The sequence below is a fragment of the Cebus imitator genome, unplaced genomic scaffold (genome assembly GCF_001604975.1).
Source record: "Cebus imitator isolate Cc_AM_T3 unplaced genomic scaffold, Cebus_imitator-1.0 Scaffold65, whole genome shotgun sequence".
In the NCBI taxonomy this organism is placed as follows: domain Eukaryota; kingdom Metazoa; phylum Chordata; class Mammalia; order Primates; family Cebidae; genus Cebus; species Cebus imitator.
In genome coordinates, this window is record NW_016107380.1 from 5,498,359 (window position 1) to 5,523,896 (window position 25,538).

Genomic DNA, 25,538 nt, shown 5'->3' on the forward strand with positions numbered 1-25,538 from the left:
GATAACTGCAGAAGACAGAACGGAATTTGGTCAGCCCAGTGAAGAAGAGGAAAAGGACACTCCCAGCTGAGATTGTAAATGCAGAGTGGATTCACGGAGCAGCCAAAGTCCCATTGTGGCCTGATGAAGTCACGGTGAGAAGACTGGTGTGAAACAAATTTCACAAGGGAGCTTTGAGCCAGCTTTTGAAGGGTCTTGCAGGCCCATGCAGAGAAACTGACCTTTAGCTAGCTGAAAATGAGCTGATGAAAGATTTTTAATCAAAGGAATAATGTAATCTTAGACATTTTCTACCAAATGGAACTCTGGCTACAATGTAGAAAATAGATAGAAAACAATATCTTAACAAAAATGTTCGGAGCCAAACTACTCTTGGTCAAATTCAGGCCCTGCCAATGGCAACCTGCGTGCTGAGCATTTCACCTCTTTAACTTTTCTTCATCTAAAAATATGGATCTAATATTACCTACCTCAAGCAGTGTTAGAATGATCCGATAAGAAGTTACATTAGTCAAAGCCCTGACTGCTCAGGGTCTTCCTAACATTTATAGCACTCTGGAGGGCCCCGGGTCTGTCCTGTTCCGCAAGGGGTCTCAGACAGCAACATGGACACCTCAGCCTGCAGACCAACCAATCCCAACCCACAATCACTGCAGGCAGCTGCTTCGTGGCCAGCCCTTAGGCCTAGGGATGCACATACTTGTGGTACCATTTGCCTTCTGAAAGATAGAGCCAGGTAAGAGACCACACAGCTGAGTTTTTGTTTGTTTGTGTTTTTTTGAGATGGTGTTTGCTCTGTTGCCCAGGTTGGAGTGCAATGGTGCAATCTTGGCTTGCTACAACCTCCACCTCCTGGGTTCAAGCAAATCTCCTGCCTCAGCCTCCCAAGTAGCTGGGATTACAGGCGCCTGCCACCACGCTTGGCAAATTTTTGTGTTTTTAGTAGAGACGAGGTTTCACCATATTAGCCAGGCTGGTCTTGAGCTCCTGACCTCGGGTGATCCACTCACCTTGGCCTCCCAAAGTGCTAGGATTACAAGCCTGAGCCACCTTGCCTGGCCCCGACAGCTGATTTCTGTATGGAGGCTCAACACAGACAGAGCAGGGAATTCTGAGGTCTTCAGTACCCAGAGAGAGAAGGGCGGGCTTTGGGTGGGAACATTTCCATTGCCCTGTGGAGACTGAGAATAAAGCCTCTACAATATGGGTACAAGGCAGGGCCCCACCTCATCTAGGACTCATGGTAGCAGTGACAGTACCTAGCACATTAGACATTCTCAATAAATGCTTGTGATTATGGTGCTCTTTCTCATGGTCACAGTTGCCTTATGATAACTTCATTGTTATCATCTTCATTAACCAGAGGCAGGAGAGCCGAGAGGAAGGACTCTGTTCTAATGGAAGGACCCAGCACTAAATGTGCATTGAGGTGTCTGCATTCAGGAATGGAAAAAAGGAAAAAGAACCTACAGAGACAGCATGCAAATGAAGTAGAGAGGACTGCCTGAAAGAATAGCTTTGAGGAAGTAAGTGGGAAAGACAGCAACTGTATTTTTGAGTTCAAAGTGCCTTTGGGCATCCAAGTACTAATACAAATTGGATGTACTAGCCTGGAGCTAAGGAAAAATTTAGAAGTTACCAATCTATAAGTAGTAGCTGAAAACTTGGAAGTGGATGAAACTTTCAAGGAAATGTACAAGGTGCAGAACAGAAGGACAGAGCTCTGAGAAATCCCTCCAGCCACTGAGTAGAGAGAATTAATGATGCCAGCAAAGCAGTAGTAGTCAGAAGAGGTCGTGAGGCTCAGGAAGATGCCAGAAGGAAGGCTGTCCTTCTAAGATATGTCCATTTAGTACCAGTACCCTCCAGCCATTGATGCTCACTCTGTGCCAGGCATTCTGACTTGGTATACATTATCTGGTTTGACTGTTAACACACTATGTGATATCTAATTATTTCCATATTATCAATGAGCAGACAGGCTCAGAGATGGTAACCTGTCCCATGTCACCTAACTACGATGAATTATCAGCTCCCACTAGAAGCCTAAGTCTACTGTGAAAGTCAGAAAAAACTAGGCACGCTTTGGTCACTGCTCAAGAGGAGGCAGCATGGAAAGAAAAAGAAGTGATGTGAGCTAGGGACTTTCTCAGTGAGTTAGCTCATTGAATCCTCACAGGAAGTGGGGCAATGGGCATTATCCTGTCCATTTCACAGTCCAAGACACGAACCTCCTGGAGTCATGGATCCATGGACAGAGTTGGTAAATGCAGGAGTCCAGACTCAAATATGAGGATTCTAGGACACAAAAGCCTACACCTTTTCCATAGCACCGGGTTCTCTCTCCACCACAAAGGAGCAAAGGCTAAAGGAGGGAAAAAGGCCCCCACAACATGGAAGCAAGCACCGGCATCCCTGCAGATTAACCAAAGTATTGAAAAGGTTTAATCTTCCCGTTTTCCTATGTTCTTCCCTTAAACCACGCAGCACATGGAACCAACACAATAACCTCCTCTTCTCCCAGGAAATGCAGCACTGAGAACTGTTTCTGTTTGAATCGCACGCTCAGATATAAAATGGGCAAGTACATGGGCTCCAGAAGATAGAAAAATCTGTACCCTTCACTCTTTCATTGACTTTTTATCTGTAGTGATAAAACTTTCAGCATTACACCATTAAATTTAGCCTCAGATATAGTAAAAGATAAGCATCAGGCTAGTTTAAATACAGGGAAAGGCCAAGGACATTACCTTAAAGCTTCATCTCTGGTGCTGAGATCGACTATACCACTTAAGGCTCAGAATCACACGCTCATCAAACACATGCTCGGCACTGTTAAGCCTCATGTCCACTTGACACATCCATCCACCCTTCCGAATGCCACCCTGCCCCATATTCCTGCTTGCCCTATTAGCATTCCAAGAGCCCCTCCTGGCAAGGTTAGTGCTTCCTCCACCCTCATGACATAGGATGTGGTAGCTGGTTACATACAGGTGGTTTTAAGAATATCATTAAATAACTGTGGGGGAACATGTTTATCTTGCTTGGTTCACAATCAACTAGCAATGAACATCTTTGTGAAATCATCTAACACACAAGTGAACTACCTTTCTAGTATCACGATGGCATACTACATTTTTTACATTTTTTTTTTGAGATAGGGTTTTGCTCTATTACCCAGGCTAGAGTGTAGTGAGTGGCTCAATTACTGTTGACTGCAGCCTCAACCTCCCAGGTTCAAGTGATCCTCCCACCTCAGTCTCACTGGTAGCTGGGACTACAGGCTGGCTAATTTTTTAAAAAGTTGGTAGAGACGGAGTTTTGCCATGTTGCCCAGGCTGGTCTCAAACCCCTGGGCTCAAGGGATCCTCCCTCCTAGGCCTCCCAAAGTGCTGGAATTACAGGCATGATTCACCACATACATTTTAAAAACTGAGACCATAGCTTCAAAGAGGAGAAGATATCTGTATTTCATGTTAATTTTAGACCAATTGTTAAAGTCATTCCTGTAATAAAGGAGACAGTAAAATGACCTTCCTCCCTACCATGGCATATCAATTTGATGGAATTTTAATGGCTTTCAAAATGTTTTTAATTAACACTTAATAACATTGGGAAAATGTGTTTGATATGCTAAGTGAAAATAGCAAGCTTCAAAACCTGACATACCATATATGCCAACTGTTAGATATCTCAGAAGAAAATAAACCAAATATTAAGATTCATCTTTGCACACAGGAGTCACTGGTTAGAGTTTAGATTTTAACAGTTGTTTCTGGGTAAACCTGGGCAAGTTATCCTCACAAAGCCTCAATCTCTTCACCTATAAAGCAGGGATGGAGTAAAACCTTCTGCGTGGTTCAAATAACATGATGTGTGTGTGAATACTTATGTTTCCTAGGCTTTTGAATTTTCTACATTGAGAACATGCTCAATTCAGACCCTGACATTACCTTTTTTCACAAGTGTGTCATTTGTGTGTGTATCCTTACATTCTAAATAATTTTAAATCGGTGTTTCTGTAGGTCAAACTGAAACCTTTTTACCTTTGAAGTTACAGCTTCTGTCCTCTGCTAAAAGCTTTGCAGTACCTTCTCCATAGGCACCAAACATCACTTTCATGCATCCATGTATGAGATAACTCCCCTTAAGTAATTCATTTTGGCAACAAGCATCAGGCAGAGAACAATGAGGTAAAATTGTATTTTCCCATAAACAGCAACTTCTCCCAGCAGTAATGTTTGTGGTATTTCAACTACTGAACATCCCTTTCGATCCTGTACTGCAAGCACTCTTTAAAAACAGGCCTTGGGTAGGAGCCAAAAAGGTTGGGCTGATTCCTTACTAGCTGCCTGCTTTAAATATATCACAGACCTTATACCTCCCTCTTCCAGCCTGCAGGTCAGCTGACATTAGCCTGCCCAGCAAGTAGCCTCAGGTTTGGCACTATGTGATGTGAAGACAAGACAAGGCTGTTTCTTGGGATAAATGTTGTGCTAGAGGTTGGGTTTGTGTGTGGGCACAACAGGTGCCCTTTAGCCTGTTTGCAACTGCCTGATAGCCTGGTCACCCCGAAGGCAACCGTATATACAGCAATACATCAGGCTGCTTCACTCCAAGCAGGATAATAGCGAGTTGACTATATAAATGCATGACCTTTCCAAATGAGACATGTGCTGGAAGAAAAACAAATATGCCCAGTATTTTTTTTTAACGCACTGAAGACATTAAACAGTAGCAAACTGTTCTCTTTAGTGCAATGATTCAAGAGCAAAAGGCAGTCAAACTAAGACAGTAAAAGCTGCCTGACAACTCTCCCAACCCAGGGCATGAAAAAGGGACTGTGGAGGACACGACAGATTCTACTTAAGGGGCCAGAGACAGTGGGGAACCTAAGTCTGCCTGATATTATTCTCGCCATTCATATCAGACACCACGAAAAGCAAATGCAGCACCATCATTTGCAGCAGGAGTGGTTCTAAATGCCCTGCATCCAAATAGAGACTTAGTAAGCTTGCAGAACTACACATGTAGGTGCCCACAAAAACCAGTGAAAACCAGCTAAGGTCCTGGAAGCTGATAAAAATGTTCACATGGAAGAAAAGGCAATCTGTCAGTAAACAAATACTCAAGTATTATAAACACTATAATTATTCTACTCTATTATTTTATTGCAAAATCCTATTATGTAGCTGCCTTTAGCTCAGGACAGGTGTTTTTCCTTTCCCTAGATTAAACCCCCCCAACACACACTCATTTTCCATCCTACTATAATTGGAAGAAGTTCCTAAATTGAGGAAAACTTAGGAGCACTTGACTCGCCCACCTACACCTGCTGCTGGCTACACCCAATGCCTTGTTACCAGGGTGACTGGACACATTATTCACATAGGTGGATGCTGAGGTGGGCTACAGTGTTTCCCACAATGTGTCGGAAAGCACCAAGGCACACACTGTCCCAGCATGGAAAGGCGGAAACAGGCCACAGAGGACTGAACCAGGAACTGGACTGAAAGACAGGGTCAGACCAGCCTGGAGAGAAACGTTCAGACTCAAGTCTACGGGGCATCACCACTCTTCATGGCTATACTAGGAGGCATTCTCTCCTCCCCAGGAACACACAGGGACCCAATATTCTTATGGAGGCTGGGCTCTACCCAATTGTTCCTTGAGAGCGAGAGCCTTCCTTGATCAGGTGTCAAGGCAGATGTGCCTACCCATCTGAAAGCCCAGGGGGCCTGAGCAAGGAGCCTCACTGCTCCAGGCTAGGGAGAGAGACCATAAAGGGTCACGGTATCACAAAGGACAGTGGGAAAAGCACTCTGGTCCAACTCCCTCCCATAGTTTAGCTCTGAACAGAAGTAGGGGATAATCCTGGGCATAATATTTGGCTCTCTCCGAAGCTTAGTTTCTATCCACCAGATACTAGGAAGGTTCTGACCTCCCCAGCCTCCTTCAAAAGAATGAGAGGGCCAGGCTTGGAGGCTCATGCATATAATCCCAGCACTATGGGAGGCTGAGGCAGGAGGATTACCTGAGGTCAGAAGTTCAAGACCAGCCTGACCAACACAGCAAAATGCTATCTCTACTAAAAATGCAAAATTAGGCAGGTGTGGTGGTGTATGCCTATAATCCCAGCTACTCAGGAGGCTGAGGCAGGAAAATCTCTTGAACCCAGGAGGCAGAGGTTCTGGTGAGCCGAGATCACGCCATTGCACTCCAGCCTGGGCAACAAGAGCANAAAAAAAAAAAAAAAAAAAAAAAAAAAAAAAAAAAAAAAAAAAAAAAAAAGGATGAGAGGAACAACTTGCAGAGGAGATATGTAAAAGCTTTGAAAGGGACAGCACAGTGAGAAGAGCAGCAGTCTAGGGAAACAAGCCCTTTTCTTTTGTTCTGGCTCAGACACTTATGTTCCCTACAAGTCTCAGTTGTTTTGCTTGCAGGATGGGGATATCTCCACCACCTCTTCAAATTCTAACAGCCTCCACTTTCAGATGTGTGGCTGGCAGCGTCAGCAGCCTTCTCCTTAGTGACCAGAGTCCAATTTATTTTGCCCAACAGCATGGTCAGCTCCAAGTGGTAGCAGGATTGGTGTGAGCCTTTCCCAACTATCCTGTTTTCCACTTTTCCTGCCTCCCTTATAACCTCGGAAGAACTTTTGCTTTACCAACGAAAAGGACCAGACCTGTTTAGTTGGCTCTGCCCTTCTGCCTTCAGTCTTTCGGACTTCTTTCTGGATGGAGATGTGATATCTAAAGCTGCAACAGCCATTTTGTGCACAAAGAGTCAGATATAATGGAAGGCCAAGAGAATCCTGGCGATATCAGTGCCGAAAGCTGACCTCCAGACAGCCTTGAGGAAAATGACCCCATCTCATTTAAACCACTGCTAGTTAGGCTTTCCCTTGCTGACAACTGAACACATTTGTAAGTCACATACTCCACTAAGGCCTATTTCCAGAGAAGAGGCAATATTCAAGTATGACATATGTGTCCTCTGTCCCAATACATTTCCCAAGGGTGAAAGGTGAAATAAACAGGAACAACAATTCCTATTCTAACATGTCTAAATGGCAGATATTCAACAAATATGCATTGAAGAAAAAGAGAACAATTTTCAAGTCAGACCTATATTTGAACCTCTATCATATATTAGCTGTGGGACATCAAGCAAATGATTTTATCACTCAAGACTCAGTGCTCTTATCATTAGAGTGCAGATTATATTAGTACCTATTGTACTTGCAGTAAACATTAATAAGACAATGCATGCCAAGCTATTAGTATAATTCCTGGTGTAGAACAATGCTCCATAATTGGTAACTCATTACTGGGGGTCACTTGTGTTGCACCAGCAGCCATGGGTATAAGGATGATGGAGTTCAGGGTCTGGATGGGACAGCCTACAAGTAAATCGGTAATTTACGGAGGCAGGTCGAAGCTATAATATACATCTGCATGCTCAAGGGGTGAAAAGAAACCCAAAGTCCCACGTCTAAGGTCCCATACCTTGTAAACGCCACAGATATCTCAGGTCTCCTCCCTATCTTATCAAAGTTACCAACCATTTAATTGAAAACTTCAACTCTTTATCTTACACACAAAATTAAAGGACAACAAAATGGTCAGAAGACAGTCAGACACAAAGACAAGAATCCTACCACAGATCTTCAGATTGGTTATGGCAGCTGCACACACCTGAGCTAGCTTCCCTTCTCTGGGTCCTATGGGTCGTGATCATTCCTTTAGAGAGGGTGCATCAATTAGGGTGTGTTCAGCTGCAAGTAACAGAAAGTCCAATTCCCTGAGTGGCCTAAACAAGGAGGCAGACTGGCTCCAGGTTTAGGTGATTCAGTGCTCCCTTAACAGCCAGGAGGACCTTTTTATCTTTCTTCGGATCCACCATGGGTCAGCTTGATTCCCTGGCTGGCTCTTCTCACAGCTGCAAACAGCTATAGCTGCTCCAAGCATCATTTGAATATGAAACGTTTCGGTGGAAGAAAGGATTTCACTTTCACAAGACTGAGAGGGCACCCCCCTCATATTCTGATGCCAGGCAAGCCCGTGGCCAGCCTCCTTGGAAGCACAGGGCTGATAATGAAGGCAGGTCCTATACCTGGTATGGGGGTCAGGAGCAGTTGGATGTTGGGTAGGCAAGTAATGGTTTCTTCACTGGAAAAGGATGAAAGGCCTGGAGAATTTAAAATGCCAATAATTAACTCCTAAACTAAGAAAGCACCTGAATATTTTCTGGTTAAAAATAAAACCACAGCATTATCTTCAGGGAGGTATGTGTTGCAGTACTACTGGAAATGTGATGTCCTCTGTCCCACCCACCCATAGCTCCATCAACAGCCACCCTCATCCATGGACTGCCTCAAGAGAGGCCAGCTCAAAGAAATTTGAGTCTATAAGTAAAAATGGAAACAGAACACACTGTTAGAGCAGCATTAGATCCCAGTTCCCTTTTTTCAGATGCCAGAATTTATTTTAAAGAACACTTAAGACTGCCATAGTCAAGTTTTCCAGATCTTGCCTGCCCAGGCAGATTTGCCTATAATTCCCAATGACCAATTAGGTCCCTTTATAGTCACAGGACTAAGAAATAATGCTACTTAAATCCAGAGTCTTATCTGCGCTTTCTTCCTGGTACCCTTGTTTTCCTATCTAAAATCACACTTTGAAACCCAGCACAGGAGGGGGAAATCCTTAATCATGCTGCAGACTGCCGGAAAACTGTGAGCCTGTTTACTAGAGTGACATTTCATTCACGATTTGTTGTACATTCTGCAAACTGCCGTCTTACTTTCTTATGTAATCTTCATAAGAACCCAGCAAGGACTACATTGTTTAGGGAGGTGGGGGATATTCATTCCATAGCTATGAGGTTGGTAGAAGTATAATAAAAGTAGTTATTTTTCATTAAAAGTATATTAACATGAAATGGGTTTGCTAATGTTTTTAATAATTTTAAACATTTTGTTTTAGTTTCTAATATGGTAAATCGATATAATCCAAATTTTAAATAGAAGCTCTGTGGGATAAATAATTTTTAAAAATGTGCAGGGTCTTGACACCAAAGAGTTTGAGAAGTGCTCCCTCAGTCCACATCAGTAACGCACCGAGGGTTCTGAGAGCGAGCCCCGTGGGTGGGAGCTGCCCTCCTGTCCCAATGCAGGGGAGACACAAAGGAGCAAGGCCCTTCCCTGGACAGACCCACAGTGGACATATGCTGAGCACTCACAGGGGAGGTGGAGGCCACCTCTGTGGCCTGCAGTGGGGTCTCGCCAAACTTACCATGCTGGGGAAACAGAAGCACCTCCCCACCTTCCTGTTTCCATCTCCGTTTATAGAAACTGATAGGCAAAATGACCAGCTCGAGGCCCCAACAGGCATATGAGGGAAAACCAGGACTTGGCCTGTGTATTATGATGACCTCTTTGCTTTCTCTTCAGCAAGTGACGAGCTCTTTGAGAGGAGAGAGCGCGTCCTGTTCCTCCCTGCGTTTCCAGCACGCACCACGCTGCGTGTTTGGCTCTGACTCCAAACCCCGGCCACCTGCTCCCCGTTGCCAATTGCCTGATCCACGTGAGCTCAGTCCCCACCCTGTCTTCCTACTCAGCATCACACTCTCCAGACCCCACCGATAGAGATGTCAACGTGCAGAACTGAGCGCAGTGAAGCCATTATCTCGAGCAAACATTCGTTAAGAACATCCTCTGCACTGGATGCCTGGGCATGCGCACCTTTAACAACTTTTTTTTTTTTCTTAAACCCTCCTGTTGACTGTAAATTACATCTGTTTATTACCTCTGAAATGCACGAATGCTACCCTCCCCATTTTCAGCAAAGGTGGTGTTGCTGGCCTTGTCTTCCATACCCAGCTTTATTTCAGAGTTGGGGGTAAATCCAGCAGCCCTCCCACCTAATCAGTCCTCTGTGTTCAGCCCTCCTTCTGCCCCTCCCACTCTGGGATCCCTTCTCCCCCCACCCCCAAGCACAGCTGGACCCAGTTTCCTGGCTTCTGTCCCACCAACAGCCTCTGAAATATGCATACAAAACCCCTTTTGTTTTAGAAGGTTTTTCTTCCAGCTGGTCAATACAGAAAAACAAAACAGGATTTATAAAATAAAGCACACCACGGGGCAGTTACAGTTTCAGGAAAAACAAAAACATTATTTTAAATAGAACAATTCTCTCTGGACTTCATTAAATTGAAAATTAGTTTAGGTCTGCTCTCACTTAAATATTCTAGAAGCATTCCTTTAGGCCTAAAAATGAGCCCTATCCTAAATCTTCTCTCAGTAATTCTTCAGTTTTGCTCAACTTAACCCTTATTTAAAAACCATATGAATTGTTAGCCGGCCTTTTCCCTTGCTCAAGTCAGCAGAAGGTGGAGAAGTAAGAGTTAGTTATTTAATTACATAATTACTCAGGTTTCCCCAGTGGGTATTCACATCAATTCCAGACTAGAGTCTGCTTTATCTTAAAGTTTCCTCCTGCCTTACAGAGAGGTAAAGTCAATTTAGGTCATTTCCTGGCAAAGTTGGGGATATACACTAATCTTAATAGCTCTAATAATTCATGACACTCCCCTCAGTCTGAATATAGAACAAACCTCTTTTAAAAGTACTAGCTCCTTGGAAATTCCATGTAAAGCTGTTTCGATACAAGGTGGTCTAATCTATAATCCTTTATTGATAAACTGCACTTGTGAGTGGGCAATGGCAAAATATAGCAGATTTTCTAGGTTTTTTTTCAACAATGGTGCTTCATCAAGTCATTTACTACATGAAACTTAATTGTATGTATCTCAGTTCTTCCCATAAATTACAAATAATAAAAAAAACTTCTGTATTAAGTCAAATAATCGGAAAGCTAATACCCCATAGTGAATTAAGAAAGTGATCTTAGGGGTCCAGCAGCCCTGGCTCTGCCCTGGACTGGCACAAGGAGCGAGGCCAGCTGCAATAGCCTCTCCAACCTCAGTGTGCCCACTGTCTCACACAAGAGTGCTGTCAAGATTGAGTGAGGCCAGCATATATATAGTAAAAGTCCCTGACACTTGGTAAAGGTTTGAAAATGTTAACTTGTGTTCTCATGTGTCCCAAATTCAGATGGGAAATGTGAATTATAAGGCCATTAAATACATCAAGAAGCATCATATTAATGGAGTATGGACTATAGAATAGGTAAAGGGAGATCTCCTGTATCACATGTATCAGACTTCAGAAAGATACATCAGGGAATTATGTAATTACATAATCCTACTGATTTACATACAATTCGACTATACATAAATATGCAGCAAAATTAATATACAAAATTATAAAATACTTAATAATAAACAAAGGTTTCCAAGAAAACAAAATATGATTCTAGTCTGCACCCAGTCTTCTCCCAGAAGTCCTAGAGGGTGAAAAAGAAAGATATAAATACCTCTATGGAGCTACTGACATCACTAAATTGATGAGCTCAGGTCCCTCTCCATCTCTTGGAATCCATTTGTATAACTCATCAATATAAACAATTTCACAGAGGCATAGTTTGAAATAAAAGCAGGAAATTTGGGACTATCTTGCCTTAAAGGCACAGTTTTATGATGAAAACAATTTATAGAATAATCCACACAGCAAAAATCCAATCTTCATTCCATTCAAAAGGGATGAAAAGGCTAGATGCTGTGGCTCACACCTGTGATCCCAGCACTTTGGAAGGCTGAAGTTGGAGGATCATTTGAGGCCAGGAGTTCAAGACCAGCCTGGCCAACATGGCAAAATCCTGTCTCTACTAAAAATACAACAATTAGCTGGGTGTGGTGGTGGATACCTGTAATCCAAGCTACTCTGGAGGCTGAGGCAGGAGAATTGCTTGAACCCAGGAACAGAGGTTGCAGTGAGTCCAGACTGTACCACTGTACTCCCACCTGGCCAACAGAGTGATTGAGACTCTGTCTCAAAACAGAACAAAACAAAAAAAGGAATGAAGAGGCCTAAGAAAGAAAAATTCATGATTGGATTTGTTAGGCATGTTGTTCAAGTAAAGAGACCACCAGGCCGGCTTTGTGTGAGCAACATGGCTGTTTATTCACCTGGGTGCAGGTGGGCTGAGTCTGAAAAGAGAGTCAGTGGAGGGTGGTGGGATAGGAGTTGGTTTTATAGGTTGGGGCAAGTGGTCAGTTAAAGGTGATAACCTATTTTAGGGAGGGGAAGGGCATCACAGGACGCATGGTCACAAGGGTAGGGGTCATCTATTACAAACAGGCATGATCATAAGGGTGGGGAGTATCAGTTGCAAGCAGAGGGGAGGGTGAGGTAAATTACATAGTTACAGAGGTGGGGGTCCTAAGAAACCCAATATCCAGGGAGGAAACTCCACAAGGCTGAGCAGGAACAATGATTGCAGGTTGCAGGAGGAGAGCAATTAGTTGAGGCAGCAACAAGTCGTTTCACTTCTTTCTGTGGCCACCTTGTTATCTGTGGTTACTTAAGACTTTCTGGCTCCCGGGGACGATCCAGAGGTGTATGTGCAGGTCACCAGGGCTATAATGGCCAGGCTTGGACTTGGAGGCCTGACAGGATTGTTTTTTTTTTCTCAGTGGATTTTTTAATGTTTAAAGCTAAGTGTTAGCAAGTCATCAACTAATGGTCATAAAAGATGAGGGGCCATGGCTTATTTCTAAACATTATTATATTTTGTCCACATCTTAAAATATCACTCAAGCCAATACCCCTTACATACTAACTTGGGTGATTTATGCACTTATTTTTTAAGTGGTGACTTCTTTAAGTGATGACTGCATCTCTTTAAAAGTGCTTTTAGGTCAGGGCTATTAACAAGGAGAGGCTTTGAAATGGAGAGCTAATTGCAGGTCTTCCTTATCAACCAGAATGGAACACGGAAACCATTAGGACTGGGTTGCAACGGGCAGACAGTCCACAGAAGCAGCTGTTTGCAAGTTTGGAAATAGAATGGAATTATCACTTAGACTATGTTAAAAGGAAACAAGAATATTCTTTGTCTTCCATGGCAGCAGGGAAAAGAAAAAGAGAAACTAGATCTTCAGAGCACCTTGATTTCTAACATGGATTTCGACAACCTCCACTGCTAAACACTAGTCCATGTGACACTCTCTCCTTGCAAATAGATTTTTGTGGTCACCTGTTTATGGCAAGCCTGATCTTGGAAAGCTAGAACAGTTCAGGTCTCCTGCAGACAAGCCCTTGCTCATTTACAAGGTTCTCACAGAGCCCAGCAAGACTGACAATGTATTCTCCATATTGCCTTTCACAGCTTGCTGAGATAAAGAATTCACTAAATCTGAAAATTAGCCAGGCTTGGACTAATCAAAGTATCTTAAAGTTCCCACTCCTTTTTTTTTTTTTTTATGGTGCAGAACCAGCAAAACTCAACAGAGTTTGACTCAACAGAACCAAAACTCATTTACATTTGTGTGATTCTGCAGAGAGAAGTCAGCTCTAGTAGAGAGGAAAGAAAGAAGGGAGGAAGGAGACTCAAGATGAGTTTACATCCAAGAGAGGCAGGGATGTTTGTAACCTACCTAGAATAATGTGAAGCCCCTGTCCAGCATGTTCACATCCTCCATTCATTAGCACAAGCCAAAAACATGAACTGGAAATTCTACACCAGCATCCTCTGCTTGCTCCTGACAGTGGGAGGTAGCAAGGGTAGTCCAACACTTCTCCATGACATAAGAAAGGCAGGAACAATACTGTAAGGCCGGCGGCCTCGCAGAGGGTTAAACGGACACATCCATCTCTCTCCGTGCCTGGTAACTGCGTCATCACCCAAGCTTGTTATCTGGCCTTGCTGCAGGGCTTCCCCGCACCCGCCTCCACATACCAGACCCAAGCCCACATTCAGCACTAAATTATGCATTCACCCCCCAGCCCGCTGTTAATATACCCTGCAGGAAAAATGTTTTAAGAAGCCCCATCAGACCCTGCCTGGTAGCAGTCTGCTCTGTATGCCCCCAGAAGGCTCGCTTACCCAAGGTCCCGCCTGCCTACCCATAACCACTAGTTCCAGACATTTCCTGCTTCTTAATAGCCAATAAGATTGCCTTCACTTTGTTTCCCCAACAGTCAATCAAGACCCAAGGTCCCGCCTGCCTACCCATAACCACTTGCTCCAGGCATTTCCTGCTTCTTAATAGCCAATAGGATTGCCCTCACTTTGTTTCCCCAACAGCCAATCAAGACCCACTTACCCAAAGTCCTGCCCCCCTACTAATAGCAACTAGTTTCAGGCACTTCCTGCTTCCTGACAGCCAATAAAATTGCCTTTGCTTTGTTTCCCCAATAGCCAATCAATTGCCTTCCCTTCCCATAAAACCCCATAACCTAATCAGCCAGGTGCAACTTCTTTGGCCCCTTCCTGGACCACAGAACATCGCCGGGAGCTAAATAAATTGGCTTCTCATTTTCTCATATTTGCCTCAGATTCCTCATTCTACATCGGCAATAAACCTTACAAATACTGATGAGACTCAAACTGTGTGCCAAAAACAGCTATTGGGGTATTTGCTGTCCTCATCATTTTAAATCATACAAAGTTCTTCCCAGTTGATGCAGACATATTTCCTTCTTCAGTTAAAGCCAAAAAACTGCTAGGCATGGTGGTTCACACTTGAAACTCCAGCACTTTGGGAGACTAAGGTGGGAGGATCACCTAAAGCCAGGAATTTGAGATCAGCATGGGCAACATAGCAAAACTCCATCTCTACAAAACATTTTTTAGAAATTAGCTGGGCATGGTGCCATACACCTTTGCTCCTAGCTAGCTACTTGGGAGGCTGAGGCAGGACGCTTGCTTGAATCCAGGAGTTCCAGGTTGCAGTGAGTTATGACTGTGCTCCTATACTCCAGGCTGAGCAACATAGTGCAACTCTATTTCTAAAAAACAAAAACAAAACAACAACAAAAAACCTCTCATGTCTTGCAGAAGTCACTCGGGGTTCATAGGACAGAACTAAAGCACTAAAATAGATCAATGCAGCATAAAAGCAATTAAAATAAAACCATATGAGGAATGGGAGGCTGTTGTATGGTTCTTTCCAAGTATAAACACTGATAAATGTGGTCATGCCCTGCACGAAAAATCAATAGGTCCCCATGTCAAGACAAGGAGGAATATGTCATTATCTGAACTGAATGAAGTGTCTGGACCAGGCAAGCAAAATGAAGCAGAGGGCCAGGCAGAGGGTCAGCCAGGGAGGAGAGAGGGTAGAACACATACAGTGAAAAATGGGGTTAAAAAAAAAAAAAGCTATCAGAGTCTTTCTGGAAAGTATAACTGGCAAGAGAAAGCAATTACACTGAAGTTGGTTCTGAAAAATCATGAAGCATGTAAGCAAAATGGCTGGGTTATGGATAGGATAATCACTGGAATTGTTCATAAAGGGGCACCTCATAATGCCAAGAAGAGGTTTGTTGCCAATGGCTGCCATTTGACAAAATAGCTCCAGGATTATCTTGTCAGATTTATCTCATCTGGACCAGCCCTGCTGCAAGTGACCTGGAAGGAAGAAAGAGACAGTCCTGGATTGGGGCAGGATGGGCGTGGAGGTTCTTCTGTCCTTTAGAAGTGTGGCCAAGGACTTTTCATGGAAATCTACTGAGAACTGAAACCTATGTATCTTTAGCATCCTTTGGCATAGAATATTGACCAGAGTCCTGGTTACTACCACCACTATCATCCCCCACCTCTGATCTAACATACATTAGGTGGAGCAGGGCTTTACTTAAGTAGAGGGCACAGGATTTAAGTCTACACTAGCTGAGGTCAATGGATTGGGTGTTGGGCTTCTGGGTCTATTCTTTAAGACAAGCCTTCTCAGTCAGTAAGATATTAGAAGTCCTATTGCCAAAGCTTAGATTCCATTTTGTCACAGATTCTTTCAAATACTGCATTTTCTAAGAATTTAGGAGATAAAGGCAGTGGCTCTCTGAGACGTGATATAAAGTTGGAGAAGCAGTTTCACCCCCTCATTTATAAGCCACTGAGCTAAGAGATACAAAACTGAGTGGTTTGTGTAGCTGAGCTCCTTGAGGCTAGGGTTTGAAAACAGAAACTGCAAACAACTGCCAATGTGGTTGATGAACTTCATGATAGGATTATGTAAGGAGAATGGTGAAGACACAAAGCAGAGAAATATCATTTCTACCTAGGAGACTGAGGAAGGACTTCAGGATACCTCATCACAGTCTTCAAGGATAAGTAGGATACAAAAGTGAAAAAGGCTGGATGTTATAAGACACATAGTGGGCAATCTTGATGAAGAGAGCAGCTCAGAACATGTCCCCCTAAAATTTTACCGCTCACATATGAAGGGGAGCTACTGGGATACTTATTCAAACACCTCTAGACCTACGGTTTTGGTCATGGCTTTGGCATATGGAAGAAAGAGGAGCCATGACAAGTATGCTATATTTCATCTTATGACATGGCCCAGGACATAAGAATGGTAAAACCCTAGCCAACCAACATCATAATCACATCTTCAAGAGGAAAAGTCCCCCTGCCCAACAAAAACAAATTCAAAAATAAAAAGCTACCCTTGCTCCAAATGCATATAAGTCAACATAAAGATACAGGAAGCATAAAAAGCAAGGTAATGTGACACCCTCAAAAGAACACAATAATTCTCCACTAATAAATTCTAATCAAAAACAATTCCTTGAAATGTCAGATAAAAAATTCAAAATATTGATTTTAAAGATGCTCAATGAGATGCAAGAAAAATCTGAAAACTAATACAAGGAAATCAGAAAATCAATTCATGATATGAATGAAAAATTTACCAAGGAGATAGATATCCCAAAAATAATTCTGTAACTGAAAAATTCATTGAAGGAATTACAAAATATATTCAAAAGCTTCAGTAATAGACTAGACCAAGCAGAAGAAGGAATCTTAGAACTTGAATGCAGGTCTTTTGAAATAATACAGTCAGGCAAAATATAAGGAAAAAAGAATGAACAAAGCCTTTGAGATATTTGGGACTACATAAAGCAACCAAATTTATGAATTATCAGTATTCCTGAGGGAAAAGACAGACCAAAGGTCTATTTAAGAAAATAATTGATGAAAATTTCCCAAGTCTGGCAAGAGATTTGGACAGATCCTCCACATACAAGAGGCCTAGCAATTCCCAGAAAAATGCATTGCAAAAAGGACTTCACTGCAGCATATTATAATTAGACTGTCTAAAGTAAAAGTAAGCCAGGTGTGGTAGCTCATGCCTGTAATCCCAGCATTTTGGGAAGCTGAGGCAGGTGAATCACTTGAGTCAAGTAGTTTGAAACCAGCATGGGCAACATGATGAAACCCAATCTCTACCAAAACAAACAAACACAAACTAAAAAAAAATTGGCTGGGTGTGGTGACACATGCCTGTAGTCCTAGCTATAGGGAGGTTGAGGTGGGAGGATTGCTTGAACCTGGGAGGCAGAGGTTGCAGTAAGCTGAGATTGCTCCACTGCACTCCAGCCTGAGCGGCAGAGCATGACGCTGTCTCAAAAAAGTAAAAATAAAAAAATAAAGTAAAAGTGAAAGAATTTTAAAATCAGCAAGAGAAAAGCATCTAGTCACCTATAAAGAAAACCCCATCAGACTAACAGTAGATTTTTCAACAGAAGCCTCTTGGATAGAAGAGAACTAAATGACATTTTCGAAATGCTGAAAGACAAAGGAAAAAAAAAATTCGACCAAGAATTTTATATTCAGCAACTGTAAGCTTCATAAATGAAGGAGAAATAAATTATTTCCCAGATAAGCAAATGCTGAGAGAATTTATCATCCTTAGATTGGGCCTACAAGCAATGCTCAAGGGAGTTTTAAACATGGAAATAAAAGGCTGATATTCACCATTATGAAAACACAAAAGTATAGAGAGCCAGAATAGCCCACCCTCTCTACTCAACAACTGCAGAATATTCTAAATGTTCTTGATCGGTAGTCTCCAAGTCTTATGTTATTACTTGGTTGAAAAACCAGTGGATAACCACGATGGATTGAGTGATGATGAATGGCAACTGTACTTGGTCATACGGTCATATTTTTCACCAAATCTGTCACTATTAGGGAACATCCTAAATTGGATTTTGCTTATGAAGCAAAAAGGGCATAGGGAGGATGATTCTAAGATGGAGCCTGAGCTCAATGGCTTCTTGAGTGTAAGGATACCATAGTAGCCCACTAATTCATAGATTTATTCAACCCTGAAAAGATGCATGTAAGAAGGCCTTGAAGTTTAAGAAAAGGGAAAAGAGGAGCAAAGATAGCAAGGTTGCAGGCTCCTCAAGGAGGAAGATAAGGACCCTTAAAACTTACCCCAAAATCAAAAGCAAGACTAAGGGCAGGAAGGTGGAAAGATTTTCAAGTGACTAGCCACTAATAAAGCCAGGAAATATTCCACAGTACATATTCCCTGGACCTCGCTCCCTCCCTGACATTGAATCTCAATGGGCTCTGCATTAATTCCTACCCTTGTTGCTCACCACATCAACAACGTGAGCGCTTGATCAGTGACAAAGACTTTGGCACAAATAAACAATGTCTCTTGACCTCCTTAATTCCATCTAAAATACTTAGTCATCATTATCTCTCTTAGAATGCTCTGTGCATAACTGAGTCCAGTCACCAGTCACTTAATCATTGAAAAGTCCTTAGAGCAATCAATGGCAAAAGGAAAGATAATACAACATAGGTCTCTCAAGGATTCAATTTCAAGACAGGCTCTTCAAGGGTTCTTCTGATTTGAGCTACATTAGTAATATACACAATTGACCAAACAATATTAGTAATTATGAAAATGGGAATATATTTAACATGAAATTAACAAATCAATGGCAAAAGAGAAAAATAGGAAAAAGAAGAACAAAGGTATTCAAGATTATATGAATGATCCCTGTAGCCCTTTCCAAAACAACAATTTAAAAAATCTTCAAATAATCACCTCTAAGAGATAATTTGTTACACAAATGAAAACTAAATCTGAATTCAAAATCAGAAGAATCCAAGAGATAGTTTAGAAGCTTGGTTTATTTCCCATATATTAAATGTAAGCACAGTAGAAGAAAAAATAACATTTCCAAATTCTCCACAATGAGCAGACAAATATTTACAGTGCCTGGATTTTTTTTTTTTTTTTTTTTTAGTAGATGCTCAAATAGAAGGATGCCACATTACACATAACGATTTAACAGAGTAAATGCTCTCGTGGTTTAAAGTGCTTGAAAGATGAACCAAAGGATTAAAGAAGGACTGATTTACAACACGGGGAAAAGTCCATTACTGTATGTCTCCTCTTTATATCATTTCCCTAATGATAACATGGAATAGTAAATCAGACTGGTATTGATTCCATATCTTTTCTGCTCTAATTATAGCTTCTTATATCTTAGAAGAGGCTTTGAGAAGCTCCTCACTATTGTGAATCACAAACTAAAATCTCTTTATCCGTATGAAAGTCTATAATAAATTTACATTTGCTACCATATCACAATGTTTTCCATTTTATATATCTTCATTCTCCTCCTTCAGAATTTAAAAAAAAAAAAAAACGCCTTTTAGTGCAAGGCTCACATCTGCTGTGTCTCATTCATACAGTTCAATTCTCTGTATAAGAATGCTTGATAGATCTCATTGTGCATCTGAAATATAATAATGCCCATTCTTTTGAATACAAGATGATGATGTATCTTTGTACATTAGGATAATCTTCATCATTAGGGGAAATACTCTGCATTGAATTGCTAATAATGGTGAAAATATGTAAAGACATATACATATGTATATATTCATCCATAGTATCTCATCTGGCACCCCTCCCACCAATTTTGTGAACAGTTCCCATGGGTGCAAAAGATAGTTAGCTGGCTCTGGGGTAAAGCAAAAGATCACTGAATAAAATAAAGCCAAATGAGTAAAAGGAGAACCAAAAATATGTCCTTGGACACAATAAAACCATATTCTCTCCAGCTGATCTAGCCACACACATACACATGAACACTAGACAAAGAAGGTCATTACATAATGATAAAGGGATCAATTAAGCAGGAGACTGTAACAATTCTAAATATATGTATGTGCCTAACAATTTTAAACATTCCTAGCCAGTGGGGCAGAAACCTCTTCCGGTATTATTACCACCCTATTCTCTTCACACTGAAGACAGACCTTTTATCACAAACCCAGAACCACAGAAAACCTCAGTGCTGGGTTAAACTTTGGATGAGTAAACAACCTTTAGAGCAGAGTTTATAAAATTCTTGTACTCATATAGTCATTAAGAAAATGTTAAGATTTTGTTTTTCACATATTTTAAGTTAGCATTCAAACTTTTTCATCATAATTTTAATTTTGAAGGCTATAATTCTGGAATACTGGAATCACTAAAATTTCGAATTAAAACATATCACTCTTGAAATATACATTGTGAATATCACAGCAAGTTGAAAAACACCTTCATCCATAAAAAAAAAAAAGGTGAACAAACTCTTCTTTAACAGTAAAAAAAAGCTGTATTGTTATTTTTCTCTTTGAACTTATATTTCCATTCCCTTTCCCCCAAAAGTTTTCTCCAATATATTTTAATGCTAGAAAGGCTTTTATTAATCTTCCTACTATACTTCTCTGTTAAGAAAATGTATAAAGTAATATTTAAAATATTTCCTGTAACCATAAGGCTTAAAAATATTCCATTTTATTCTAGTTTAAGCAATCATTACTAATGCACCAAATTGGTCCAAAAAAATTAATAATTATTTATCAAATGTTAATATGGTTAACATGGAAAATACATTTTTATTAAAAATGCATTTCTAAAGAAATAGAGTTTGTTTATATTTCCCCCAATTAGTTCATATACCTATGGACAAAAATTTTCTATTGTTATATAATAAGGTAGAATTTGGCACTAGTTACATACCCATTCTTTTTCACTTTTATAATTGCAAGCAGTAAGAAACCTTGTTTACATAAATACTAAGGGAATGAAAGAGACATTATCAAAAAAATCTTTTTGTCTATCATCTTATAGCTCCTTCAATATTGCTGAAAGCCAAGAATTTAAAACTACCTGGCTTGAAAAATGACGTGTTTCCTGGTCCTTATAATCACTCCCTTTGCCAATATGGACACTGATATTTTTATAATCCCTTGTGGGTGGGACAAGACCTCTGTACCCCAGGGCAACCCACTACTGTCAGACACTAGGTGGGTAACAGGTGTGGTTTTCTCTGTCAAGCAGGAGCAAAGTGACAGCAGAAAGTGAGGTGGAAAAGGAGACGTGGCAACATCAGTTTTGAAGCAAATTGGTTATAAGAAAGGGAACTTATAGAAGTTGGGGGCCAGGAAATTGACTCCTTTAAATTACCCATGCCATCACAGCTCACAGAAAGTCCTCACATCCTCCTATGTGCTGGACACCCCAGCTGCACCTCTCCACTAGACAAACATGTTGCCAGACATTCTGTTCACGTATAAGCTTTGTACACACAAAAGTGCACTTAGTTTAACACATGAGATTCCCTTACAACATGTAAACCTGTAGCAGCTACTATAGGAAAAGTAATGAATTTTTTAAAAAGATAGAAACATAAATTTTGTTCAATCTACTTAATAAGAGAGAAAATATCTAATCAATCATAGTATCCTGACAACATGGAAATCATACTCAACAAAGGGTTATAGTCCAATATATTTTATCTCAAAGAAAGCCCTGGAAACAGCCCAAATATTGAATCATAAGAAAACTGCTAAGTAAATTATGCTATAGCCATATAATAGAAGCATACATAACATTTTAATTTAAAGAACATATACTGGCATTAGAAAATATTCTTCATATGGTGTTGAGTAAAAGAAACCAAGTGGGCAACAAAGTCATAAATACAATTTTATATTAATTTATAAAAATATATGTGCATAGAAAAAGACATTTAAGAAATTCTATTACACTGTTTTCAGTGGTTATCCTTAGGTGATATAGTTATGGACAACTTCCTTTTTTGTTCTATAGTTCTTTCCAATTTTCCTACAGAGGGCAGGCATTTCTCTCTCAATGAGAGTCGGGGGAAGGTATGGGGAGGTGAAGAAGGTGGGGAAATAGGTTCACTGCCTGGGGGCTGCTGCTTGCGGCTGCGGACTTCCCAGCCTGCTAAATGATGTCCAGCCAAGGTCGACAATCAGAGCTTAAATCCACACTACCTGGTGAAGGGCTACATCCTCTTCAGAGGGAATACATTTTTCTTTCTACTCCTTCATGTAAGGTTTGGTCATATCTCTACCTGACCAATTTGATCCTTTTACCATGGACTTCCATGGCTGGTTCCTTTAGGTCACTGATGTCATTCCTGCCACAGATAGGTGGAGCTAATGCAATCAGGTTCACATAATGCTAACCTCATGAAAGACCCCAGCTCACGGATGCTAGAAAGCCTTTAGTCAGCAAGTAAAATGCTAAGCCATGGTTTGAATGTGTCCCCACCAGAATTAAGTGTTGGAAACTGAATCCCCAATGCAACAGTATTGGGAGGTCAGGCCTAATGAGAGGTAATCAGGCCATGAGGTCTCTGACCCCATGAACGGATTAATGCTGTTATCATGGGAGTGGGGGCTGTTATAAAAGGGTGTGTTCAGTCCCCTTATCTCCTCTGTTCTAGCCTCTTTTTGTCCTTCTAACCTTTGAAATGACGAAGGAAGAAGGCCCTCACTAGATGTGGCCCCTTGATCTTGGACTTCTCAGCCTCCAGAACCATGAACCAATAAATTTCTGTTCATTATAAATGACCCAGTTGGTAGCATTCTGTTACAGCAGCACAAAACAAACAAAGACACGCCATAAGCCAACGTGGTTATCTGCGGCTTCGGGAAAATACAGTGGACAATTTTGACTTCTGTGATATTATTCAATGTCCATCTCCTACCTCAGTACATGTGGAGGGATCTTGACAATGGTATCCAGACCACCCAGAGTTTCTGCAAAAGGAAAATTACAAAGTTAAAAATAAACATTTAAACACTGAGAATATACACTGTACATGAATTTCTCTGTTAGTTTCTCTTTTCCACAGGAATTCCTCTAATTATAAATTAGTCAATTCTCAATTGTCTGGATGTAAGTCCTTCATATTTTAAAATCCTTTTTCTTGAGAGCCCCAGAGATTTCCCTGGACCTTGCAAACTACTGGGGAGCGGAAAGTTAAAAATTAGGGCACATTTCCCTATACGGATAAAGAACGAATAAATTCCTAACCTGAACCATTGAATCTAGTTACAGCCGACTAAGATACTATATTCTTGCAATAAAAATAGAGAAAAAAAAAGCTATTTCCTTGAAAATACTGTTTCAATATCCTTACACAATAACTCATACTTGTGAAAGACTTTCAAGTTCACAAAGCACTTACATAGCATCTCATTATTCTCACACACATTTGTGACATGGTATATTAAACTTTTTTTAAAAAAAATCACAGTATAGTTAGGATACCGATTGGAAGGGTCACACCCAAATCTCATTAATCCAACCTTGATGGTCAATACTTCACCATTGTTTGTGGATTTTTCACACTATTGCTGCCTCCAATTTTAGCAATAATGAAAAACTCACCAGTCTCTTCCCCAAAAAACTGTTCTGTTTCAATCATTCCAACTTGTCTCCAGTCTTGCAGCTCAAATTGTGTTAACCCCTTTCTTAACTCCTTAGAGTCAACAAGCCCTGTCTATCTGAATTATTTTCACTGGGGAAGGAAACATCTTTTCCCACCTTGCTCAGAGATCAGAGAGAATAACAAACATGAAATATAGATGAGAGACTCAAGGCTAAGAAAGGCCTGATAGGATCTGGGCTTGATGTGGCCAATGGGGCAAAAGAGTGGATTTCAGGAAAACAATCAGCAGAACAGAAAGATGAGTTCAGCAGGGTACTTGGTACTGTGAAGGCAAGGCCAGTGGAGGAAGATGAATGACTGAAGTGTCAATGCTTAAGATGAGACAGGATGTCAAGAAAGGGAAGCCCTGAGATGCAGGTACAGGAAGCAGCTCAAAGGCCACACAGGCCAGCACAGTGCACCAGTTAGCATGGCAGGGACTGGTACCCAGGACAAGCTGATGCTGCTCCCCAAGGAGAGGCAGTGATACTGAACAACCAGATCAGCATGGCTTTCCCACAGGACAGAGGGAAATGTAGCCAACTAAGGCTGTGTAACAGTGCCCAGCTCTGCAAGGCTAAGAGCGAGCTAGAAGAAAAGGAAAAGCGAAAAGGCAGTCACACAGCAGCCACCATGAACCTATGCATTTAAGTGCAGTAAGACTCCCAGGCACGTGAGATAAGTGTGGAAACCAAGGCGGAGAGCATCCAAAGGTCAAGGAGAAAACAGCCTGCAGCTTTGCTATAAGCACTCAGGACAGAATGGTAGCTGGGGAGAGGGCACCATGGAAGCATCAACAAGGAAAGCAAAGAGAACCAGGTTCCAGTCCCAGCTCCACTCCAGCTTGTGACACTGTGGGATGGGAACAGGTCACTTATCCTCTGTAAGTTTCAGTTTCCTCATCTTTAGAAAGAAGTCAATGACAGCTTCCTCCTGAGATGCTTGTGAGGCGCTGATAGGATCATGATCATAAAGGGCCTGATACAGTCCTTAGATGCCAGTGCCAATTCCTGTCTCCTTTCTTTGATTCTCCCACTAAATACCAGACCAGGTCCTAGACTAGGGACCCAGTGGTGAGAACAGACATGGTCTATTAATTCATGGATGCACATTCTCATTTCGAAGTATGATAAATGCCAAGAAGGAAAATATAGGGAATTGGGCAAAAGTGAAATAGGAGGTCCTACTGTGGACTGTGAGGTCACATTTTCCTGCTGGGGGTGATGAGACCAAAAATGATTTATCTAAAACAAATAAGGAGGGGGCACTCCAAGTGGAGGGAATAGTAAGTTTGAAATGCTTGGAGAACCCAACATCTTTCCCGACTCTCTCCTGCCACTCGGGTCCAAGCTGCCACCTTCTCTCACCTGTACCAGCCCCTGTCCTGGGCTCCCAGATTTGGGGCTTGCCCTGGAAGCTGCAGTCTCTGCTTAACACAGTAGCCTGAGAGACCCTGTCAAGACCCAAATGAGAGCACTTCTGTCCTCCACTCCAATGACTCCCATCTCATCCGTACAGAGCCCAACAGGGACTTTCATGATCTCAGTCCTCGTTTCCTACTTCTCTCCCCTCGCTCCAGCCCCCTGGCCTCTTTGCTCTTTCCTGAAGCCATCAGATATTTTCCCAACTAGCAACCTCCCTTTTGGTATATTTTGGTAAATATCCCTGAATACCCTATTTAAATGGCAACTCCCCCTTTACTCCAGGCACCTGCTACCTTCTTCACTGTTTTATGTTTTCCCTTAGCTCTTATCACTCTCTTTGTTGTCATGTATATTTTATTTATTTAGCTTGATTATTGGCTGTCATCCCTCCAAGAGTCTGTAAACTCTAATCACAGAGGACAGGATCATTTTGCCTG

The 25,538-nt window shown here is 41.6% G+C and overlaps 1 protein-coding gene across 3 annotated transcripts in view; it reads right to left on the minus strand.

Annotated features, from left to right (window-relative positions):
• ARFGEF3 (ARFGEF family member 3) overlaps positions 1–25,538 on the minus strand; it is a 176,530-nt gene that overhangs the window by 144,827 nt on the left and 6,165 nt on the right. For 2 of the 3 annotated variants that reach the window (XM_017530437.2, XM_017530435.2), the window contains exon 2: positions 22,952–23,003. In XM_017530437.2, the coding sequence (XP_017385926.1) occupies positions 22,952–23,003 (52 nt within the window). Of the gene's footprint in view, positions 1–9,296; positions 9,484–22,951; positions 23,004–25,538 lie in introns of those variants that run through there. The other variant, XM_017530436.2, reaches the window with a different exon arrangement.